Genomic DNA, 24,235 nt, shown 5'->3' on the forward strand with positions numbered 1-24,235 from the left:
ACTGTATTTATTTTCAATAGCAGTGGAAAGGGAATTTTGTTCCATCAAATGACTATCGATAGTTTTGTTTCATTTTCAAATACTCTAACTTTTGTGTGCCTATCGCTGTTCTCGTCTCATTTTAAAAAGTTTATTAAAAAGCCATCAATTTTGTAATATACCTTCATTCTTTCTCTGAAATCATTTCATCTTTTTGTGATAAAACTCGTGTTCCATCATATTTTATACGCTTTACGAAAGCGCCACCACATATTGATATATTGATGGCTAATGTCCCAGTTTTGATTTTCCGGAAGTTGCGTGAAGAAAGTGTCGATTATAGGGTCAAACCCATAGAAAGACGAAAGTTCAAACGAGCGTCTCAACTCGATTGATCTTTAGGCCCCCTTTAAGTTTGATCATATATGAAATCAACAAAAATGAATCTCTCAATAAAGTTGTAAATAAAAGTCTCTGCGTCGACATATATTCGAGTGTGGTGGAGCATTGATTCTAGTTGCGAGTAAATGATGGCGCGTTTCTCAACTCGCTAAAAAGCAAGATCTCAATCGAAGAAATCACTTTGTACGGGTACAAAGCCAACGATATACACAGTACTCAGAAATGAGTTTTATTTTTGGCTTTGTGCTTTAATCCGAAATCGAGGAATGAAAACTGATCTTGATCGAAGGAGCGCAGAGATTGCTTTATTAATTCGGTATGAAAGTTACGGTGCGGAAAAAATTGACGAAGAAACGATTGACGATCACTCAAGCTGAGCAGCTTGGGGTACAAAGTCTTTTCATTTGATAGGCATTTCTGTGTTTAGTGTTCAGTGTATCTTTTACCAATAGTTTTATTCTACATTCTTACCGACGTAACAACGTTAATGGGAATCTGTCAGATAGGGCTTTTGATCCATTTTGTCAGTTTGACAATTGGAGGACTGATTTTTGTATCTGTTGAAATTTCGATCTTTTTCCTATTTTGCTGGTCTTGCTACCAGTGAAATGCTTGAATGAACTTTTGATTAACACTAAATGTTTAGTTTCAATTTTCTTTTAGTAAGTTTACAACAATGCTCTCGTCTATTTCGTGTTAAATGTTAAATGTCAAAATGAGTAACTTTGGTCTATTACAGACAAAATGAAAAAACCTGTTTTTATTTAGAGAAATTTATATGAAAAAGAACTATATGAAAGATGGTGATGAAAAATATAAATGTAAATCATCTTTTCTTTTCTCGCCCTTTTTACTTGTGCGCAGTTTTTTAAACCTGTAGACTAGCAACGTCTCCTCCTTGATTTTCTACAAGTTTTTTCTGTACTGATTATTCGAAAAATAAACTTCAAATATTCTAGAACGCCTTGTTATTTCTCAGCAAAGTCTATATAAAGGGCTGAAAATTGCATTCGAATCAGTTTTTGTTTGACACGCAAACTAACAAGAGCAAAAAACGGCATTTCACGATGGCAAGGAAGGCTACCAAAAAGGTAAGAATTTTGTGCATTTATTTTTGGACATGGTATCGTTATTACAGTCAACGGCTACGGTCAAGCGATGTGGCAACGCTGGTCGTGTTGAAAAGCCCCGTGCCGACAATGACCAAACTTTTCTGGAATCTCCAGATGCTCTCCCGAGAATGGTCGATGAGAGTGACGTTCCTCGTCGCTTCCGTCGACATCTCGACTTCGATGCTCCAGTTGGAGATGTTGGCGCTGATGAAACTATCCTCGTTTCGGGCAACGTTGAAGGCGACGAAACCCTGGTCGACATGGACGAGTGTCTCGACGAGGATGCTATTCTACGAACCCAAGTTCTTCTCAACGACGTTGAACAAGAGGAGCGCGAAACTCGAGACGAGTTTGAAGCTGGGGTTTTTGCCAACCGACAGCGCGAAGGCAACTTCCTCGAAGAATCCCGCTTCCACCGACCTGGTGACAATCCTGAGCGGGATCATTTCTACCATCGCATTGACGATCTTTCTTCTTTGTCTGTCGCTGGCTCTGAGCACGGTGATCCCGAATTGGCGAAGCGAAAAGCCGCCCATGTTGATGTAACCTATGGGGTCTTTACAAAAGATCCTGAAAAGACCAACACCGAAGTCCTTCGCTACAAGGACTGGAAAAACGACGTGGCGACTCCATGGCTCTTCGCTCCCATTAGTAACCGTATGGGACGAACTACTTACGGTTATATGCACTACGACAGTTGCAGTAAGTTTTATTTTTCAAATTTTCAATTAAATATTCTTGACTAAAAATCTTTCTAGTCAATCGAGTGCCCGACAAACTCACTCGAGCCGTCAACATCTTGGAACAGGTTTTGGCGAACAGAAACAAAGAGTTGGCTGCACTCATCGCCGAGCTCGAGTTCGAGGAAACCGCCATTTTTCTCGAGACCAGCGAGTTTGTCTTCAACCTCAAGAATGGCGAGTATGGACACGCTCAAGTTTCTGCTTCGCCCCTCCGAGTCACTGGACGACGACCAGATGATTTGCCTGCTCTGTTCAAGGTCAAGAAAACTGGTGCTCAAGCTTTTAGGTGAAGAAACACCATCTTTTTCATCTAACAAGCTGTAAAAAATAATTGCTTGTCAAATAAGAACTTTTTGTATTCTAGAAATAAAAAAATTTTTTTACAAAATTTGAACTTTTGTGTCTACGTGTCATTATTTGTAAATCGTGATTAATCGCATCTTGCTAGTTGAAATCTCGAAATGAAAATTGTCGACGAGCAGGTTGAGTGTTAAGTCTAGAAGTAGCGGCGGCGCACGCGTGCGTCTGGAAATCGGAAAAATCGTGTTTCGAGATTTTGAAAATCTTCTCCTGTCGCTCGCTTATTCTCCCATCTCGCATTTTTCGAAGCCGGCGTTTTTTAATTTCGTAAAGAGAAAGTTGCCGATTGTTAGAAAAATTGCTGATCGTAAGAGAAAGTCGCGGCTTTTGAGAGAAATTCCGCTGATCGGGATCCTTTTATTTTCTGATTATCTGTTTTTCATTTCTCAGCACCCTGTAAATCGAGTGTTTACGGTAGTTAACGGGGATTCATTTTTCAGATAATCAAGTATAAAGGGCATGTTTCTGATGGATCCGCCGAACGCTCGTTCCCAGCAACAACTATCGGCTCGGTCAGATTCTCGGCCTTCAACCCCTCGTCACCAGCGCCATCACCGAAATTCTGGTGGCAGCCGACGAGCGGATAGCCCAACCACTTCACTTCGATCTCTACCAGTCTGGCGAGAGGAGATTGTCAACGCTCCTGACGAGTTCCAATTTGTTCGTCCGCGAACTCCACGGTAATCGATTTTCAAAAACCCGTATTTACAGAGATTATTAGAGAATCGATGCCCTTACATCCGTCCTTCACCAGAATGACGTCCACCGCTGCTTCTCACGAGGAGCATGCCGCTCAAACTTCCGAGGTGCTTGGCGCGGAACTTGCCACCGGCGGAGCAACTACAACAACTGCTGCTCCAGGCTCGACGCTGCCTGAAACAACTCATTTCGAGTCTCCGTTGAGCCCTGTTTCTCAACGCTTGTTGACCGAAAAACCGACTTCTCTTGCCCCTCCTCAGCCCGTCAACGTAGCAGGTGGAGCTGTCCTTTCTATGCCCACCACTACGGCGCGGATTCCAGCGCCGACTCGAGCTCCAACCACCACCACCACCGAAATCGTAAGTAAATTTCGATTTCTTTCAATTTTTAATCGATTTTGTAGAAAACGATGTTTGGTTGTACCCCGCGTTTTGATATTGGATGCTTGGCTGTGGCCTGTGCGACTGCTGCAATCGCTGCTGTAGCGATATACATCCTTATTGCTGCTAGTCGCGCTTGCTTGCCGTCGACCTATGGCATCGGCTGGCCTGGAAATAATCCTCGGTAAGTGCTCTTTCAAAGAAGGACAGTTTAAAATGGGTTTTATAGAAATGGCGCTCAAACACCACCCGTAATCCAAGAGCCAGAGGATGAGCTTCTTCGCATACGGCGATCGTATTTGGTCGACGACCGACGAGTGCGCCGATCTTTGACCGACGAGTGCAAGGAAGTCGGCAACATCTGCGACTGCCAGTGTGCGTTCGCCGTTGACAACGGCCGATGGAGCATCTCCCTCTCTCAATCGCCTCCTTCGCTCAATGGCAACGATGTTTCCGAAGCAGAAGAAGGCGCCAACATGGATGACGCTAGCTCTACCTCCGCTCCCTCCACCACGTCGACCGTCTCTACCAAATGGGCCACCAACAGCGACTTTACGAGCATCTCCAAGCAACCAGGTAAACTTTTAAATTTAAAAATTTGATTAATTTGCCAGGATTTCAAGGGCTTCTGGACGCTAATCGTCGCATCGAAGAGGACTTTGGCGACGCTGGCTTCCATGAGCCGCGATCGAGCCCCTTTGACATGGTTGACGAGTTAGCCGAGATGGTCGACGAGCTCGTCCTTGACGGCGACGATGCTGACACCGGGGTGATTGAAGCGGCCAACGAGCAAGACGAGCCAGTTGACGTCGCTGGCGACGAGGCCACAGTTGGCCCGACTGCAGCTCTCGTTGAAGCCTCCGCCGATGGCGTCGAAGCTTCCGCCGATGGTGTTGAAGCCTCCGTCGTTGAATACGTCGACGACAACGAAGACGCATCCGAAGAAGGCTCTGGAGAGAACAACTTGCGCTCGGACCCTTCCACTCGACAAGGTCCGAATTTCAAACTTATTTTTGTGATTCTAATCTTGTTTTATATCTAGCTACTGAGCCTGCCGCCACCATTGTTACTCTTTGAGTAACTTCTCAAACCATCCAAGTTCCTGACTAGTATTTCCTGTCGCCACCAAATTTGCTTCATTTAATTTTTGCTGCTTATCAGCCACTTATAATCATTTATCCCTTTTGACGTTTACTGACCTAAATTTCTCGTTTGCTCCATTTCACGTGCCCTTATCCTCCACAAGTTCCCAAATGATCTAACTTTATACTGACTGAAAAAATGATCTAGCTTTTTCTTCCTTTTTCAAACGTCCTTTTTAATCTCACTTTTTTGACCGACAAACGATTACGGCTTTAAACTTGTCAATGAAGCTCACCTTATCTTTAAGATAAAAACATTTTAACATTTTTAGGATGTCATGGAGTAGCGACGATTATCGAGTATCGGGCACTGAGCAAGAGGAAACACTCTTAGCTCAACGTCAAGAGCAGCAACGACAACAGGTGTTGACGAGCGCTCTCGATGTTCATCATTTCAAGCTGGTAAGTGCTAAATGTCACAGAAACAGTCATTCACATCAAATCAGTTTGGCAAAACGACATTTCTTCCCGTCAAATTCTCCAAAAAGGTTTTCAACTATCGAAAGCTCATGCTAAACGATTGGCTGCGAAAACAGATCATCTTCACAATCGCTAATTACAAGGTAATCTTTGCTTTTTGTATATGGATTTTAACATAAATGTAGGAAGAGAATCTTGATCTTCCGTTGGAAATGCAGGGGCTTGCTCAAATGTGCGATTGTGAGTTTCGATTCTGGCGCGTCGAGAGTTGGATCTATTTCAATCAGTTCTACAATTCGCCAACGTAAATTTGCTTGTTAATTTGTACGCTTACTTATCACGCATTTATGTTTCATCCTTTGTTAATCCATCCGCTTGTAATTAAATGCATAGTATCTGTACTTATTTGTCAATTTGTTTTATCAATAGACGTCGTAGCGGAGTATGGATCGATTGTTGAAGGCTAAGACCCCAAGGCCGGATACGCCAATTTTCCGTTCCAAAAAACGGTTCGCGGATGCCATGGAAATGGCTACTCAATCTCCTATCGCCATCAAATTGATGCAAAAGGCGGCAAAACAAGGGGAAAAGTAGGTGCTTTCGCATCAAAACAAAAATAACAATTATTTCCGTTTGCAGTCTCCTGGGCAAGGTGATTGGATCGAAGCGAAAGGCCACGCGCGGCGCTCCATTGCAAACAGTGCCACAATGCTCCCCTATCTTTGAGTACCGAGGTAAGCGACAAATCAACTTTATGTCGATTAAAATCTTGTTTCCTAGCCGGAAAACGCAAGCGGACGTCGTCTGGTCGAAAATCGCCAAGCTCTGCTTCGCCTCGTCTTTCGCCCGAGAAGAAAAAGAAACGAGGACTCATCAAACGTGCCCAAAGACGCGCTACTCTTTATGGGAAAACGGCGCTTCAAATTGCTCACGGTAAATTATGAAAACGGCGAAAATATGAATAACCGGTTTGTTTAGCGGTCCGAAAAAATCCGCCAAGGCTGACGACTTCGTTGCTGTGCGGTTATTACACCGCAGAATTCAAGCTCACTCCTACAAAATATGCGGCAATTGAGCAGGCGGTGAAAGAGCAATCGCCGCTCAAGAAAAAACAGATTCGTCAAAAAACCCCGTCGCCAAAGAAACAGAAAGCTCTGGCCATTCTTGGCATCGATGAAAAGCCAACTGCCACTGCTGCTCCCGCTGACGATTATCCGAAAGTCGTTGCAAACGAAGGGTTGCTCTTCCCCTTTCAATACTTCAATCCGGCTCATAACGGTTTGTCTTTTTACAAATTTCAATTTAACAGCTAATGTAGAAGGAACTGCAATGATGCACGCCGTCCCAGCGGAACATGTTTTCAAGCCCGGCCCGGACATTCGCTATGCACAAATGATTGACGAGCTCAAGGAAAACTTTGGCGAGAAATGATTTTCTCGCCATTTATTTACTGTCCAGTTATCGCTCACTTAGTGCACATTTATTACTGTACATTTTGAGCTTGATGTGTCGCACTGACCAGTGTCCAAAAATAACAATTTCAGGATGTTCACGTATCCCAAATATCGTGGATATCGGTCTTTGCCGCCGTCCAACGGTGCGGACACGAAATCTCGCAGCAAGAGTGGCTCTGACGATGTCGCCGATGAAAACGCAAATCCCGCCAACAAGGTAAAATAGAGACGGTGTTTGTTTTTCTTATATAACTCATTTAGTCTTTGGATGCAGGTTCCACGGCTGCAATTGCCAATCCCAAGTCAAAGCCAAAACGCACCCTCCAGGAGTACATCAATCCTGTCTCTCCTCCGCCTCTTTCGCCACTGTCCGACATAGGAAGGTGCAAAAAATGATAATGAAGTTTAACGTTATCAAGATCATTTTTGCCCCCTTAAGAATCCAAAGTGTCGAGCGAATTCAAATCTTCCGGTCGACCTGGCTTTGACGATTTGCCGTTGGTAATCAGGGCATCTCCTCGCGGTCGTGGCCGACGTCGACGCCGTGTTACTCCTGAAGCCATCCGCGCGCTTTTGGTTGGCAAATCGTCCCAGGAACGATCTGAGAAGCCGCAGCGAGAGAAGTCACCTTCGGCGTCACGATCTATCATTGTGACGAAAGCGCCCACTGTTGCTGGAGTTAACGAGGAGCGAACTCGCCGCGAATTGTCGCCAACCTCTGAGCACTATTTTGGCGATATGCTCGATGATGCGGTGCTTGGAGTCGGACCATGTATTTCCATGGGTCACGTTTGGTCCAAAGAAGAGCAAGAGGAAGCTCGCCGCATCCGCCTTGAAGAAGAAGCGCAAAAAGAACGCGCCAAGAAAAACAAAGAGCGAGCTCAAAGTGCTCGCGAAAAGGCAAAACAGCTACGAGAGACGGTCAATGAAGAGCCGACCGCTGTTAAAGATCTGGAAGAAGGCCTTGGCCAAATGCATTTTCCGCGGCCAACGGTAAATGTTCCAAAAAACCCAGTTCCCACCCCAAGCGCGCACGTCGTTGTTGGTGGGCGACGCGCTCCATTCGAGCTGAACTGGACAGAAGATTGCGACGCCGCCGGCACCATCAATAACAAGCCCAAACGATGGAATTTGACGCTCAAGGACCTCCAGCGCATCTTCTCGACTTCGGTGGATACTTGCGATGGAATCCCAGCGTCACTTGCCGATACTCGACTTGGCTGGTATCTTCAGCAACTCGCCAAGATTGCCAAGACCACCGACAAGGCGACAGAACAACGCAAGCAACTCCGTCATCTGCTTGCAAACGACAATAGCGACGGCCCTCGATTTAACTCTGCTTACCCGCCGTATGGTATTCTAGAGACGCCACGCAAACCGTGGAAAACTTTGGGCAGTTTCTATCCTGTCTTCGCTCAGGACCTCTTTGGGCGTTACATTATCCAAAAGCTCTTCATCTGGGCGTTTTTTGGCGATGATGATTGGCGCCTGGTCAACATCAACGAACATGAGCTTATTGGACATGTCGGCAAGCTTGTCGATGTGATGAATGCTCTTGGCGCCAAAACGGTCTTCCCCTGGCCCTCGACGGATACGACCTCGTTCGCGACGTACAAGGCGATGTTTCTGCTTGCGGCGGGTTTCATTCCGACAACTGCTAAACAGCCATACGCTCTAGAAGCGTCAATGGCCAACGAGAAGGTACTATTTTATGAAAAACCCCATTTTTATAAAATTTAGACCTTCAAAGTCCTCTGCATGGGTGATGAAATCAAGCAGCCTCCGTGCGCAAAGCAACTACGCGCTATTGAACGATCGCTTGAGCTCCGGATCTGGCGATCAATTCCGGACTGCATGTCGGCTGTCTACCATCTCGAGGCAAAGAAACGGCACTCTACAGATTCCAAGGAAGAGCATTGGATCCTGACCTTTGCTGAGCTTCAAGAGCGCCTTAATCGCTCAATCGGGGTCAATACGTCTTATCGCCGAAAGAATTTGACAAAAGCGCAAATCGGCGAAATGGCGCTTATTCGCGCAATGGATGCCGTCTACGACGCCCTTCCACCCCTCTTCACCAAGTTCAAATTTGGGGTTACCGATGAATTGGTGGCGATGTTTTTGTTCGGCAATGCCACTTTGCCACCCACCGAGGATCTCAATTTCCTCAATTTGGTATGTACAAATAATAACGCACAAAAAATAACGTTTAATTTTAAGTTTGGCGTTGCAGATCCAATCGTCGCTGGCCTTGCCGATTTCCACTTGCGCGAGGAGAACCAATGTGAGGATCACGTTGGTGCAGTCAAATTCGCCATCAAAAAACGTGAGAAGGTCTTGGACGACCTGTTCCAAAACATGATCGATTTTGACGTTTTTGAAATGAAAGAAAACGATGCCCTTGACAACAAGACCAGCGACGCAGGGCCAGGTCGAAATTCGTCTTTCTCTTCGGAATTAGAACACCGTCGCGATCTCGCGGTTATCGAGCCATTTTCGACCTCGACCTCCTCTCCCGCAACCCAGACCCGAACCAAAAAGAAGACCAAGAAGAAGGTCAAGAACGTCGAAAAAAGCGCGGCTCGTTCTTCCTTTGGAGCTTCGCAGTTCGACGATGCACTTGACACAGTCAGCGAGGGTTCCTTCCCAGTCACCGACCCCTTCAAGGAAGCCGTCATTTCTTTGGTCAGCAGCAGCAGCTCTTCTGACGAAGAATAAGAAAAATTTCTGTTTTATGACGTAAACTTGTTCAAGTTTTTTCCATAAAAAGAAATTTCAAATTGAATATTATTTTTAAATCTTAAGATAATCGATGGGACTGAGTCAGTGGCGTGTTCTTTTTGCGACTGTTGTCGCAGTTGTCGGCTCGTATGATCTCTCAGATTGTCTTCAAGTTCATGGCTCGCCGTGGATTCCGCATGAGGCCTATTGCGACCCCGAGTTAGGTCATGCTTATAGCGAGCACTGCCGAGAACCGCTGGATACGACAACAACCGTAAGCACGACGAGCACTTTACCAACTACTACGAGCACGTCTACAACGCCGCCGAAGGTGATTACAACAACAACAACAAATGAAATTACAGAAAGACCCTCTACAATACGACCACCTCCAGTGCCTTCCTCCTCTTCCGAGACACCTACTTCCACGAATTCACCGATTCCATGGAAAAGTTCAACAATCTCTCCGGAAGAAAACAAAAATGAATCAATGTATGTTGAAATATAAGGGTATACTTGAGAACTATGTCACTTTTTTTTGCATGGTATAGGTAAAATTTATGTAAAATAATTTTTAATGTGGTCGAATTTGGAAACTTGCTAGGTGCCACATAGCAATTTTAGTATACCATGCGATCAAAGTATACCTAGCAAATTTTGATACCATGCAATTTCAATTTTTATTTTCAAATATAAAATTCGGAAATGAGATAAAATCTTTTGAGCGCGAATTTATATACCGATGAAATATTATGGAAAACATAATCGACTTAATCTTTTTGAACTTTTTCTTTGTTTACGGATTATTTTTTCCATAATTCTCAAAAATTGTTATTAATTTTTCCACGGAATTTATTTTAATTCCAAAACACGTGATTACGGCTAATGGAATTTTTAGTTTTCTACGAATTCTGTGGATCATCGTTGCGGTCTTCTGTGCTCTTGGATGTTGCCCGGTGATGTGCCTCAAATACAAGTATCGCCACGAATCATTGCCAAAAATCATCCGTGTCTGGGGTCGTCAACTTCGCGATTTCTTTTTGGATTTGATTTTTTTTCCGTTTGATTTTGTCGCATACTGTTGTTGCAACAATCAACGGGGCCAAGAAAATCAGATTATTTGGGGTGCGCGAAGAGCCGAACGCCTTTTGTTCTTTTGTCCTCCTTGCTGCCGAGAAGAGCGACGCCCGGGCGAGATATTGGAAGAGATTGTCCAATTTAGCCGCAACAGTAGCCGATATGGAAGTGGCAGCCGTATTTACCACGGGGAATTCAGCGGCGGCCGATATGCAGGTATATTTGGCCACTGTCTTTTAAAAACTTAACACTTTTTTAGCTAACCGATCTACTCGACACATGCGGCGAGACGATCGTTATTTTCAAGCGCAGCAGCAGCAAAATGCCAACAGTACTCTTCAGTATCAGCGCTTGGTAAATGAGGAAGAAAGAAAACGCCGGGAAATGAGTCGCCAAAGGGAAGAACAAACGCGACAACATGAAGAACAGCAGCGACTTCAACGGCGGTTGGAACAGATTGAAATGGAAGAGCGAAGGCAGCAGGAGCATCAGCCGCCGCCCACAAACACTACTCAATCTCAGACTTCCTCAGAACAACAAAAACCACGGCCTACGGTTACACCAAAGCAGTGCGCACCTCCTCGTCGTTTTAGTTGGTTAAACAATCGCTCCAGAGACACAGACGACGATGAAAGCGACAGCCGTGGCAATTGGTCGACGGCTAGTTCTAACAACAGAAGCACTTCTAAAAGCAGCTCCTTTTTTCGAATGTTTTCCTTTCGGAAAAAGAAAGCATCTGAAGGACAAGGCGATACTTTAGATGGTTCTATTGTTCGTGATACAACAACGTTGTCTGAGGATACCCCGCCGGAGCGACGACCAACTATTCCAGATGATAGTCCACCGACATACGCGTCAATTAATTTCGATGTGCCTGCAAGTCGAGGTCAACAGGAACAATTACGACTCTCAATTACTACAGACGAGTCTGATGTCGACGAATATGAATCCCCAAAATTGACTGGTGCTCAAGCGGCCGCGGAAATGGACCAACAATGGAAACGATCGACCTTGTCTATCTGTAGCGAAAAAAGCAGCAGTAGCAGTGATGTTTCGTCGACTACAATGGGCGAGTTGCTGCGGTTAAATTTAATCTCGTCTGAAGAAAGCGTCGACGAGCAACAAAATGCAGAATCCATGCCGCTCTCACAAGAAGAAAACTGCGATCAAAAGAAAGTCGTAAAGACAGAGGTGGAAGAAGAGGATAAGCACGAAGTCAAGTACGAGTCTCCGGTAAATACATCTACGCCGATCTCAGCTGTTCGCGCAAATCCTCGATTAACCTATCTAAAACGCCGGGAAATGCCAGTACCCCCAAGCCCACTCGCCTCTAACAGCTTCGATGGTCGTCTAAATACAATCGTCGAAGATTCTTCTGATGAGGTGAGTGTAGTAAAATAATGCGTTGGAAGGCCCGTTCGTGCTTTATTTTCCGTTAAGCTTTTCCGCTTGGTTTGACGTCCGGTGAATATGTCGACCGGATGATTTAGGGCCAGCCTGTGCGGTAGCGGCACAGATGCGTTGGCCATCCCAAAATCCATTTTCCATCCGACCCAAGGCGTTCGTTTTCCACCACACATGGCCCCCTGACCTTTCCTTCGAGGGTTAGTTTTTCCGTCGGACTAGTGACTAGACAGGATGGCCCTGCGGTTTTAATACAGATGTGGCGACGATCCGGAGAGCTTAATTTCCATCCTTACCAAGGCTTCAGTTTCACTACACTTGCGGTTTTCGTCTACTAGACTAGAATATTAAAACGGCGTGGCAACTTTTAAATTCGAATACACACCCAAACCTTGTAGAATTTTCCACTTGAAAGGCTATCAGATCATTTCGCGCCTAATATTGATCAAAATCTTGCGAGAAATTTGTGCTTGAGATAACATATCATTTTACCGGAAATTGTTTTATGTTTTGAGTGATCTCGCGGAAGTACCTAGTGGTCGCACCTGTCATAAATCTTCTTATAAACGAGTTTAACTCAAACAAACTCAAACAAAATGATTGTTCCCGTTGAACAAATTAAACCAAAGAAAAAGAGCGTTGCCAAAAAAGTGGCAAAATTTTTTAAACGCCAGTTCGTCGAGTATCGATACCCCGTAAACGAGATCAATGGAAAAGCACTCTGGATCGACACCCATACTAACCAAAACCTCGGAGCCATGACAAAAGCGTCTGTCAAAGCAGTCATGAATTGTCCACCGTCAATGCCTAAACTTCAGCCAAAAGCATTCGGATTGACTCCGCTCGTCACAAAAGAGGAACCCCCAATGTACTCTCACTTTTCAGACGAAACGCTGAAATACGCTACGATAAGAAGGTCTTATTCTGTCCGTTACCGCACAGCTTCCCGATTCAACTAACTTTATTTGCTCTAACCTTTTCTATATTTTAATTTGCAATTTGATTTGAATAAATTATTCCAAAAAAAACTTAGTGTAAAAGTACGTTTAGGAGAAAGATGCTAAAGACTCGCCAACATTGACCAAGTTGCTGAACGAGACACGCGCAAAATACCACGCGATGAAAAATTCCACGGTCAAGGGCGAGACAAAGCCGTATGCCAGCCTTACTGCGGATAGTCCAATGACGCTCAAATTTAAAACTGCAGCTGCGGATAAACCATTGGAGGCGACCGATCAACAAAACCGGGTCTTAATGCCACAAGTGGCCTCAGTTTCCGTCAGTCAAGATAAGGACAACGTGGCGGATAAGGAAAACATGAAGCCAATTCGACAAGATTCGAATTCAAACTACACCGACTGCATGATGCATGTGACTCCAAGCGATGATGAGTTTTTTAGCTTTGACAGTATTACCTCGCCCGCTGAATTTTCAAAAAGGTATTGTGTTGTTTCTGTAGTGTTGTTATGTTTATTACTTTTTATAAGTCTAATGGCACCTTCGCGATTTACGCCGCGCGATCTCAAGGAGTACACTCCGACTGCCATCCCAAAAAAAGAGACAGTGGAGGAAGAAAGTGATGACAGTGACGTTGACGTAGTCAACGACGATAAAATGAAAGAAGAGCCACAAGATGGAGACGAATCGTCAAGCCAAGGCTCGTCGCACTTGGGCTCCGTAGAAACTCGCTCGACAGAATCCAGTGGAGCGCCTTCGAACTTGTCCTTCATCACGTCAACGGCGTCAGTAAATACAGCGTCTACAACATCGACCACAAGTACAAAGACTACGACCTCGTCGAAAAGTTCTACTTCGTCGATCTCAACCTTGTACTCGGATGACTCTTCATCGTCTAAACCAAAACGGTACTTTTGCTTTAAGCCATTATGAAACTTATTAAAAATTCTTTAGCCGACGACCTTGTGTTTCACCGTTCCAACGAGAAGGTTCAATTCGAAAATCGCGACGCTCAACTGCCGGACAGCCTCCAAAGCGCTTTGGCTACACTCATGCGGATCATTCTGCTAAATAAGTTTTTATTTTCTGTGCAGTAGCTGTTAGGTTTTATTTTTTAAATCATTATTTTATGTCGCTCTTTTTGTCGGATTATTACAGAAGCAGCAGCAGCTTTATCTGATGATGGCTCCATCTAACGCCTCGTCTCACTTTCTCCCTCTGTCTCCTCCTTATAATTAAAATGATCTAGTCGCTCAACTTTAAACTGCACACTCACTCACTTTACCGAAAATAAAGTAAAAAATGTGTTAATGAACTGTCACAATGCAAAGCAATCGTTTTTTCCAGAGGGAGCAGAAAGATCCATTGTCGTTAATAACAGCAACTATGTCGAAGGCTGCTGCAGTTACGATTGCCAACAGCAGTCCGCAACACAGCTCCAACAGCAACTTTTCACGGGCAGTCGGGTCGGTACCAATTTATCAACTACCAACACCCAAGCAACGCCCATCGATCCTGTCGTCTCATCCAGTACGATATCCAGTGCCGGCGTTTCAATCTCCAAACACGCTAATCCCTCCGTCAAGAATCGATTGCCACATTCCTCCAAAAAGAACGCGACAAGAGCTTACCAGCACGGACCCCGTAATTCGCCTTATACGGCGAAAATTAAAACAAGATGCGATTGTCCAGAAAAAAGCCATTCAAGCAATATCATCATTGAGACACGCCGTGCAATCACCACCAAAAAGTCAAGATCAGATATCACTGCAAACAATGCATGCACCATCGACAAGTCCTCTCAGCGAAGACTCCGACAACGAGAAAGCCCTTCCACTCTCACCGGTGCCCGTCCTTCGGATGACAAACTCGTCTCTTCCATCACAATCGGTAATTTACTATTTTTGAAAAAAGTAAGTAAAAACTTTTTAAGAGCTGCCCAGGCAGCAAGAGTGTCAGCAGCTCCGAGACTATCAACAGCCGACGCAGCAGCAGTCAACACACAGCGATGCTGGTAGAATCACAAGTACCAAGCGATCGTCCGGAGGAAGTGGAGCAGTCTCATCGCTGTCTCCAATCGTTAATTTGTTGCCCATCGAAAACGGAAATCAGAAGCTTTCCACGAGCGTATCAAGTTTTTCTCCTCAAAGCGGCGGCAACCATTTTCCTTTGCGTAACGCTGCTTCTGATCGGCTACAGTTTGGGAAATTGGCAAACGATTCCGGCGTCCACAACTCAATTGCCTGCGAAAGCACCCGACGGCTCAATACTCATTCCAACTGTGTACACGCAAGCGCTGGTAAACCTTCTGAACACACTTCAAAGCGGTAATCTTGCTATTTCAATCCTGCTATTAATCGTTAAATTAAGATTACGAATTTGCGTTTCCGAGAAGATAAATATTGAAAGTGAGCGTTTCGATCGCGAAATTCGTAATGCTATTTCTGCCGAAGTTTTAAACGGTCAGGGATTCTTTAGTCAAAATGCAATGGACTTTTTTTCTGTTGCTGACTCTGGAACACCTCAACAAACTATATTACAAAATCCCTGGCGAAAAAACTTATTCCTGAACACTACAGCGTCTGACTGGCAAAAAATACAAAATCGGATGTTAGCAGATCCTATTGCAATGGGATTTGTTCTTCAGTATGAAGATTCATCGACGGAAAGTGCACTCAAAAAGCAAACGTCCTCAAATGGAATACCCACTCTGGAATCGCGTCTGGCCCCAACTCTAAGCGATGACAATCGTTATTTTTCAACGATAAAGCCATTTTTGAAAACGCCTGACGAAGATGACGATCTCTGTTATTATCTACAGTCGGTATTTCCAGACAAATTCGATACGTACTTAATATCCATTGACGGTCTGCTTGGAAATATAAAATGGGAAACTGCATCCGGAGCACTGGCGAATCTTGAATTTTACTATGCACTCTTGGATCCTACGTATCGGACGTTTATCGAAGATGGCGAGGTTTGTTCAACTCTGGTGTCAAACACGTTAACAAATATCAACCCATCACTTCCGACGATTTTTTACAATCTCCCGCAGATCCGGTCAAGAAACGCTCCTAAACAGTCACATCCACGGACCGATTTGGGCTATGATTTTCATCATGGAATGAGTATTACTCGTGAATTGGTCTCTCTGATTTCTTCATTTTCAACACAAAGTTACTGTATCGCCAAAAAACACTTGGCAGATGCAGCATTTGACGCGTTTAAATCAGCAAAATTTGAAAGTGAGATGCAAAACCTTCAAGACGAGCACTCTTACGATGATGAGGTAAATATTTCTGCAGACGGAAATTCGAACGACGCTGCGGTCCATGATGAAAAAAAGTCCAAAACGCAAATGCGTAAAAGTGCCCGTCTTGATGAAAAGCGTCGCGAAAACCAAGTAAAAGAAATGAAACGGCTCGCGTTTGAAGCTTATATTGACATATGCAAAGATGCGAAAAAATCAATTATTGAGGAAGGAGAAATAGAAGAACCTACTGTTCCAATCAACGACAAAAACTACGATTACGAATCGAGCCCTTACTTTTTAACGTCGGCATACTTCGAAGACACCGATCTTTTTAAATATCTCTCGCTGTTAGGAAAAACCGCATCCAGTGTGTTTTCTTTTTATCAGCCGTGTTCTTTACTACGTTCCAATGATGCTGAAAGTCAAGAGCTTCTGAAAAAGCTTCCTCATGCGCTACTTAACGATTGGCGAATTGGAACTACTGCTTCAAGCAAAAGCAGTCAAAAGAAGAGACACTATACATTTTACTCTACTGCAACAGCGTCAATGCGCGGTTCATGCTGCTTCAATGATGAAAGTTTGAAAAAGCAAAATTGTTTAATCAAGACATCTTCCGAATTTATCTGCTTAAGGATCATGTCGAGAATGCTGCTTTTCACCTGCTTGTTTCCATGAGGCGCGAGTTTGAAAATTTTTGTCAAGAATTAAGAGCACGGGCTCATCAGATTCTAAGATTTACAAAACAAGAAGAAGAAATCATCTCTTCGTATTTACTTGGCGAAGAGGAAACAGCTGAGCAAAAGCGCAATCGCTTGAGAACAATGAAGATGCACTTACGATCGAGAAAGCAGCTTTTACTATGTCAGAGAAGACAGATCAAGAGTTTTCTCTCCAAATTATTGGTAGTCTACTGCAACTTTGTTTCCAGTTGCGCAACTTCAAGCGGAAAAACGTATCCTGTCAAGACGGCTTGCTCACACGAAGACTATTCATTTACGCAATCGTCTTTCATTTCTCCGCTAAGTGCTGAAAATGGGAATAAAAAATGTTCCAGATGCGAAAGCAAACTTAACAATGCGACAAAGCGAATTCAACAATTGAATGATTTCCACTGTCGATTACCAAAACAAATATTAAAATTTTCTACGTTACAGATGGAGGATGTTTTTGCTTTTGCAAAACGCCGCTACTGCCTTCCAAAAGATTCATTCATAATCTTTGACATTTCAAAATGGCCCGATAAAGAAAAAGCTTCATTTCTTCCTCAAAAACGTATTGATGACCAACGCGAAGATAACAATGAAGCGGAACAAATTGGTAACGATTTTACGCATGTACATTGGATAAAATATGTTTAGCCAAATTACGCCAGTCGATAGAACACCCGGAAGGATCAACGGACAAGCCACAATTGCCAGAGGATGCACACAGTGCCACGGACGAGGTAAGAGCACCACCTTTTACGATGCTTCTTCAACATTTTTAGCAATATAAAAAGAAGTACAATTCATCTGGAGATACACAAACACCTCCAAAGAGAGTTTGTTTAGCCAAATTACGCCAGTCGATAGAACACCCGGAAGGATCAACGGACAAGCCACAATTGCCAGAGGATGCACACAGTGCCACGGACGAGGTAAGAGCACCACCTTTTACGATGCTTCTTCAACATTTTTAGCAATATAAAAAGAAGTACAATTCATCTATTGTACTTCTTACAGGAGATACACAAACACCTCCAAAGAGAGTTTCGTTGAGTCCCGCGTCTGCCATACCGTCATCATTATCACCTTCAAGTCTCTCGCCAGCGTCAGACGCTCCGGTAAATCCTGTCAATGTTACCAAAGGTAAAACTTGGAAGTTTATAAGCAGGATTTGACATTATTCCTTAAGAAAACCACTCTTCCGGAAAGATCAGCAGTTTCCCAAGTGGCTCCACCATCACAGCTACCGAGCGCTCTATCTTCAACGATTTCTCTGCCTCAAGATCGGCTTCCTGATTCTTTGCCTTTTTCTTCTCCCTCTTTGTTTCAGGAAATGATTGTAGATATTTCTCGCCCCAAGTTTGCTCCATGCTTTTCATCACACAAGCTTGCGCAGAAATCAACATACCAAGAGTTACTTCATCCCCAGGTGATTCCAACAGCTCTTTCATTATTTCTCCATCGACACCAAGAGATGCAGATGTTTCGGAAAAGTATTCCTTGTGAAGTTCCAAGATCTTATTTGATCGCGTCTTCGTGTCGCGTATCGATTTGATTTCATCAACTTTTTTGTAGAACTTGACTTGTTTATCGAAATGGAAGCTTTTCGCAAAACGCTGGAAGAACTCAAAATGGACTGGGTCCCTAAGGCAATCAACCAAATGGCTCGGTCGAACTGTTGGACGTTTGAATACAACGCCGCCTTTTCGGATGCTCGGTCGAAGCCAACCAGGGCCTTCTTCTCTAGGCTCTTTCCGAATTATAATTTTCTTCGATGGCCCTTGTGGAACGTCAAGATATTCTTTTGTCGCTGCTTCAGCCAATTTTCTTCCAGAGATTTTCTGATCTCTCAGAAAAACTGGCTTATTTTTGACATCATCTGTTTCTTCTTTTGCTTTGAAGCTTGAATAGACAAAATTCGATGAGTTTTTGACAGTTTCGTAGGCAGTGAAACATTGCTTCCCAATGGGAGTCGGATTCTCGCCAAAAATCATTTCAGATGAATTGTAAAAAGTGCTCCTTGGTATCCTCTTTTCCATTTCTAGAGCAACACAGAATGACTTAGAATCTTTCTTGGCGAATTTTAGCCAAAAAGGTTCCATGAACTCGATACACCGTCTGAAGACGGCTCTCAGCGGCCATGGGAAATGCGTACACTCTTGAATCTCCATCAAAACAATAAACGAGCCGTAGTCCGTAACTCCAGGAATCAACGGACCGAGACGGTCATCAGCAACAAATCTTTGAACAAGATCTTTGAGTCTTTGAACCTTTTCCACGCGCATTATCAGGGAGAAATCCTCGCGGAAGCGTTCCAATTCGAGAACAAATAAAAGAGTAAACGCAGCTTGCTGCTCATCACACTTCACTGTGTTCAGCTTTCAATAGAGCCATTCTTAGAAAAACATAATTTGTGGCTAGCTTTATTGAAAGCCCTGGCTAAATATTCTTGAAAAGGACCGGCAGCGTATTCATCAGCTCGAATACTGTTGATGATGTGCTGCTTCGATTTGCGGAAGAGAGCATCGTTTTTCTGACTGTATTCTTGTTTATCGTCAATGTCTTCTTCAAAACCAGAATCGTTGTCAGCAGCTTCTGATTTCAAGTCCTTTGCAGCTGTTTCTGAGGTCTTGTTTGGTTTCAGGAGCATCAAGAAATCGATTGATGAACATTTATTTTATTCACTTTTGTTTACTTATAATACGGCACTTTAATTACTGAAACCCTTGCCCGTGGACGATCTCCAATGTACTCAGAAAGAGCATTGAAATCGAGGCTTTTATTCGGATTTGGCAATGAATTGAGCTTCTTCGCTCCGTTTTGCCTATTTTTTGAACTGACAAATTTTTGTTGTTTTGTTTTTGTGAGGAATTGAGGAAGCCAGTAGGACAGAATAACATCCTGTACTCGATCAAGAACCCTCAGAATACTTAATCACGAATAGTTTTCGATAAAAATACTTTTGGGTGAAGATAGAAGGATTTGTTGTGTCGAATTTCTGGAAATATGTTCTTGGGAGACACCAAGGACTTATGGCGTCAAAAAACTTGTCACTTGAATCAGGTTGCTGTCAGACTAGTTAAACATTTGATGCTTGCTTTAGATATCTCCAAGTTTGATTATGATTTGTTTGCTGATCAACCCGTTCCGAAGTTTCGCGAGTGCAAGTCGTCTATCGCGGTCTTTATCACGGCTTGATCAAGTCCAGTCAATGAAGTGTACTAACAAAACTACAGTATCAACGTGTGCTTTTGAAATCTCAGCAAATATGCACACAAACTCGAAAAGTCCTGCTTCTGATGAGGCGTTGTTTGCTACAAGAGTGGAACTGTCATAATTATAGTATTCACGTGCCATTGACTGTCAAGCCGTGCCAGGTGTCTGTGTAAGAACGCGTCGACCGGTTAAATAAAACACAACCAATCGAAGCGATTCGTTCGAGTTCTTTAATCAAGTGGCGATCAAGAAGTGGCTATTTAATCATTCCAAGGCGTTTGATTTGTACACCAAACATGCCATTTGTCAAATTACGAATTCAGCTGGCTCCACCGTTCCTTCATAAAATAATAGAATTTGGCCATTCCAGTCATCTTGGTGAAGACTTCCGCCTGCACAGGAGCCAGCTCGACAGCTATCTCCGGTTTGATTAGATTTGATCCAAGCGAATGTTGCCTCAGCAAAACCAGAAGCTTGAGCAAATTGTAAATCAATGATTTTTACTCGGAATTGCACCTGATACTCGAGATATAGAGCGCTCTTCAAAAAGAACGGGAAACGATGCTCGTAAATCCAAAAAAGAATTCCGAATTTCTTCAATTCTTTTTGAAATTTTGGCTCTCCAACAAACGATCCATTCGTTTTCATATAAATTTTCTGCCCATAAACAGGCAACAAGCAAAATTTCGCCATGTAATCATGGAAAGCAGAGTCCTCCATGAGTTTTTTGAAGACATCGAAACTCACTAAAGTTTTCTAAAGCAATGCCTTTCAATTTTTTCAATACCTTCAGACATTTTCTCTTCAAACTGCTTTGATATTTAGACAAGAAAGCGTGTTCTCTCTGATATCTGTTTTTATATGCTCGGCCGGAAATTCTGTGAATCTGTGAATTTTGCTCCAAGAGATTGTTTGAACTGCTCAGTGCTCTGGCGCCTTTGACCGTGCAACTTCGGGCTTTGTTTTGTCTTTTCATTGAAACTACGAGAAATACAACTACCTCACAACAGAATTCCTCAAAGGAGGACAATATTCTGCACTTTCCTCTTCAGTTTAGACAATCTTTCGAAAAGAACGCGTTCTATTTTCAATCAAGCAAAAAGAACGCCAATGTAAGTAATTTTAAGCCCCGAAACTTTATTGATCGGCCTGAGATAGAAATGGTTAATTCAGAATAAAAAAACTGTGGCAGGCTATTTTTCATTCATACAAATTCTTGAACCGTAAATTTGCTGATATGTTGTATGAAATCGAAAAGGATATGTACAGTCAGGATAGGAACCTATTTCGGATAGCAAAATACCATTCTATGAATTTATTCTTCATCATCTTCGTCATCGTCGGCAGCGTGAAGGAAGCTCGGGTCGTAGGCAGCAGGTGTTTTTGGGTCAAGGTAGACAAGGCGATCCGCAGCGTCTTCAATAGACTGCGAAGATGTTGAGCAAACTTCTGTGATCGTGAAGTCCTGAAAAGTGCGCTTACATCTTTGAACAGAAAATTATAAATACCTTCATGTGCTCCTCTTGGTACTTCTTCTTCTCTTCTGGCCCGATCGAGTTAATCCACTCGAGAACTTGCTGCTTGTAGTCATCTTTTCGTCGCTCATAGTCGAGAGTCGCCTGAGCACTTCTCTTCTTGTCCTTTTTGAAAGCCTGGAAATCTTCTTTGAGGTTTTCGACGAGGCCAGTCTCCAAGTATTCAGCCTATAAGGTCGTGAGACGAAGAAAACCAATATGTTCAACCTTGAATACTTCATAGATAGATTTTGGCTTAGCAGGATGACCATCCCCACCAAACTCCTTGTCCATCTTCTTCTGGAATGCCGATCGTTGACCTTTCTTCGACCTCTCTTTCTTCCCTGATGATTTGGTGGAAGTCTTTGCCTCTTCTTTCTGAATCTCTTGCTTTTTGCTTGCAACAACTCGCTCGAGAATGCTCTTCATAAATTTCGCATCAACACCTTCCTCGTTAGCCTTCTTCCATGCTTTCTGAAGCCGTTTTTCGCTCAGTTTTCGTCGATTTCCAACAAATCTAAAACACAATTAATATCATCGTCCCTGCAATAGTAGGTATCGATTGATTTCTTACTTGATTCCGGCTTCTTCGAGGTGAAATCCTTTGACCTTCTCGTAGACAGTTTGCTCGCTCAAAATTGTAAGCGCATCATCAGGAGAATCGGATATCTTTTTCAAGATATCCTGGCAGAATTCAAGGTCGTCCTTCGAAATTTTACCACCTTCACAAAGCTGAGAAAAGGTTAAGAGACCACGGATTTAAAAATTTCTTACTCTTTGGTTTTCGTAGTAGACTTCCTTCTGGAACTCGTTCAAGCTCTCAATCCATTCGTTCAGCCTTTCGGGGAAGTTCTCCAACTCTTCCTTGTGTCGGACACGGAGTTTCTCGAACCGGGATTCTTTTTCTTTCAATTGTTTATAGGCGTCTTCGATTTCTTCCTTCGTAGGATTCTCGTCGAGCTTTTTCTTCACATAATCCAAGCAGTAAGCACGGAAAGAGGGAGATGGTGCCTTTGGTTGAGATTCGACCCATGCCGGTGCTTTTCCTCGATTATCTATCCAGATCGCTCGGTCGTACATCGCCTGGTGCTCTTCCTCCAGCTCGTCGTACCATTTCTTCATTTCTTGCTCATACGCTTCAGAGAGTTTCTCGAGCTTCTTCTCTCTCTTCTGCTTCTCCTTCTCGGACAAGCCTTCAATGTAAGCAGTCAATGCCTTTGACTGTATCGCGAACTTTTCAGCTTGATTCGACGCGCTTTCGAATTCCGCTTGCTTCTTAGTTTTCTTGAGCGCTTTTTCCATCTCTTCTTTTTGAATAAAAGTGCGGAGAGAACCTGGCGGCTTCTCTGGCATTCCAGGGAAGATTTTAGATACTTTCTGCTTCGTCGATTCGATTCGGGGACGTTTCTCCATAAAAGCGCTGCGATCTTCCTCTGGAAGCGATTGGAGGAATTCTTCGTACTCTCGCGCGTATCGTTTCGCGTCTTTTGAAGTCAGGATGATGTACTTAGACTTTTCATCGTCAGTGAGCTTTTTGTACTCAGTACGAGCCTCTGTGTATGTCTTGAAACCTTTTGAAGGGATCAACGAGAACTCCCGGTGAAAAAAATAAGTGACTTGAATTCAACTAAATGAATTTCAAGCAAGTAAGTTTATCTATCCCTCTCCTTTATCTTCCTGGAAACAGTGAATAGGTCCTTTTGGCTTCGCAGGAGCATTCTTCAAACTCTCAGCTCGTCGCTTCCTAATAACCTTGGAATCATCCAATGATGTTTCCTTCAGTCGTTCTTTCAGAGAGTTGATTTCATCGTCTTTCTCCGCAAGAAGCCGCTCTGTTTCCTTCAATTTTTCGGTCAGATCCTCCAGCATCGCTGGTGTTTTATCGGAAGTTGCCTAAAGTAACTTATAAGAGAGGGAGGAAGAATGACTCTGGCACCATTTTGAGCTTCTTTTCCAGCTCGGAAATTTTCTTTTCTTTTGAGACAATAGTAGCCTCGAGCTCTTTGATCTTTTCTGAATTGTCGGATGCTTCGCCGGTTGATTTCGACTGCTCCGAAAGAACAGCTTTTTGATAAAACGCTATCTGTTCAGTTTGCGTGAGCTTCTTGTCGAATCGTTTTCCAGCCTTTTCAACAGCTTCTTCGAAACTCAACCCCTCTTCGACGGAAGGTGTGATTGTGTAGAGAGCAGACGAAGATCGGACGTACTCGTCGCGAGCTTTTTTAATCGCAGCTCTATAAATGATTGTAAGACGGAGGTGAAATCTGTGCAGACTTACTCATCCTCTTGGAACTTGATGATCACGTCTTGCTGATCTTCCTTGAATTTGTTCAGCACCTTGGCTTGCTTTTTAGCTTTGAGCTCGGAAAGGTTCGGAATGCCGAGCTTTTCCGAAGCGTACTCTTCTGGCGACAGCCCGATTTGACTGTAATCATCCATTCTAAATTACCCATAAAAGATATTGTAGACTCATATTTCTGACAATAAGGATGAATATTTCGGAATTTAGAAAATAACGCTAAGAAATTTCCCGAAATATCTGAGAAAATGGAGAAATCTCCCGCTTGAGCTTGAAAATTCCTCTTTTCGAAAAAGAAAATTGCGCGCGCACAGCTGCGCGCAAAGCGTGATAAATTCGCGCACCCGTGATTCATTCTTTCGAAACGCGTGGGCTGGATGAACGACCAACCAGGCAACTTGG

The 24,235-nt window shown here is 43.6% G+C and overlaps 5 protein-coding genes across 5 annotated transcripts in view; 1 reads left to right on the forward strand and 4 right to left on the reverse strand.

Annotated features, from left to right (window-relative positions):
* LOC145705067 (acyl-protein thioesterase 1-like) overlaps positions 1–24,235 on the forward strand; it is a 43,321-nt gene that overhangs the window by 8,056 nt on the left and 11,030 nt on the right. The gene's annotated exons all lie outside the window — the stretch shown is intronic.
* On the reverse strand, positions 17,989–19,909 carry LOC145701914 (uncharacterized). The gene is made up of 3 exons (XM_081779126.1): positions 19,765–19,909; positions 19,535–19,724; positions 17,989–19,433 (listed from the first exon to the last, which is right to left on the reverse strand). The coding sequence occupies exon 3, from the start codon at positions 19,087–19,089 to the stop codon at positions 17,989–17,991; it is 1,101 nt and encodes a 366-aa protein (XP_081635252.1). The 5' UTR covers positions 19,090–19,433; positions 19,535–19,724; positions 19,765–19,909.
* Positions 19,920–21,043, reverse strand: LOC145702626 (uncharacterized). Its single transcript, XM_081779877.1, has 3 exons — positions 20,808–21,043; positions 20,537–20,766; positions 19,920–20,493 (listed from the first exon to the last, which is right to left on the reverse strand). The coding sequence occupies exons 1-3, from the start codon at positions 20,815–20,817 to the stop codon at positions 20,332–20,334; spliced, it is 402 nt and encodes a 133-aa protein (XP_081636003.1). The 5' UTR covers positions 20,818–21,043; the 3' UTR covers positions 19,920–20,331.
* LOC145705056 (uncharacterized) lies at positions 21,140–23,103 on the reverse strand. The gene is made up of 5 exons (XM_081782507.1): positions 22,309–23,103; positions 22,109–22,266; positions 21,763–22,051; positions 21,529–21,723; positions 21,140–21,485 (listed from the first exon to the last, which is right to left on the reverse strand). Exons 1-5 carry the CDS (start codon positions 22,945–22,947, stop codon positions 21,336–21,338), a joined length of 1,431 nt encoding a protein of 476 aa, XP_081638633.1. The 5' UTR covers positions 22,948–23,103; the 3' UTR covers positions 21,140–21,335.
* Positions 23,191–24,000, reverse strand: LOC145701916 (uncharacterized). The gene is made up of 3 exons (XM_081779127.1): positions 23,813–24,000; positions 23,471–23,768; positions 23,191–23,427 (listed from the first exon to the last, which is right to left on the reverse strand). Exons 1-3 carry the CDS (start codon positions 23,971–23,973, stop codon positions 23,191–23,193), a joined length of 696 nt encoding a protein of 231 aa, XP_081635253.1. The 5' UTR covers positions 23,974–24,000.

The sequence above is a fragment of the Oikopleura dioica genome, chromosome PAR, assembly GCF_907165135.1.
Source record: "Oikopleura dioica chromosome PAR, OKI2018_I68_1.0, whole genome shotgun sequence".
NCBI lineage: Eukaryota > Metazoa > Chordata > Appendicularia > Copelata > Oikopleuridae > Oikopleura > Oikopleura dioica.

What these genes read in the sequence shown, in the direction of transcription:
- LOC145705056 (XM_081782507.1), bottom strand. Translation starts at nt 22,947, where the DNA reads ATGGAGAAACGTCCCCGAATCGAATCGACGAAGCAGAAAGTATCTAAA. An exon ending in TCTACTACGAAAACCAAAGA is followed by an intron (nt 22,267 to 22,308) that starts GTAAGAAATTTT and finishes ACCTTTTCTCAG; the next exon opens with CTTTGTGAAGGTGGTAAAAT. An exon ending in ACCAAGAGGAGCACATGAAG is followed by an intron (nt 21,486 to 21,528) that starts GTATTTATAATT and finishes CGCACTTTTCAG; the next exon opens with GACTTCACGATCACAGAAGT.
- LOC145702626 (XM_081779877.1), bottom strand. An exon ending in CTCTATATCTCGAGTATCAG is followed by an intron (nt 20,494 to 20,536) that starts GTGCAATTCCGA and finishes AATTTGCTCAAG; the next exon opens with CTTCTGGTTTTGCTGAGGCA.
- LOC145701914 (XM_081779126.1), bottom strand. Translation starts at nt 19,089, where the DNA reads ATGCGCGTGGAAAAGGTTCAAAGACTCAAAGATCTTGTTCAAAGATTT.
- LOC145701916 (XM_081779127.1), bottom strand. Translation starts at nt 23,973, where the DNA reads ATGGATGATTACAGTCAAATCGGGCTGTCGCCAGAAGAGTACGCTTCG. An exon ending in ATCAAGTTCCAAGAGGATGA is followed by an intron (nt 23,769 to 23,812) that starts GTAAGTCTGCAC and finishes AATCATTTATAG; the next exon opens with AGCTGCGATTAAAAAAGCTC. An exon ending in TGGAAAAGAAGCTCAAAATG is followed by an intron (nt 23,428 to 23,470) that starts GTGCCAGAGTCA and finishes AAGTTACTTTAG; the next exon opens with GCAACTTCCGATAAAACACC.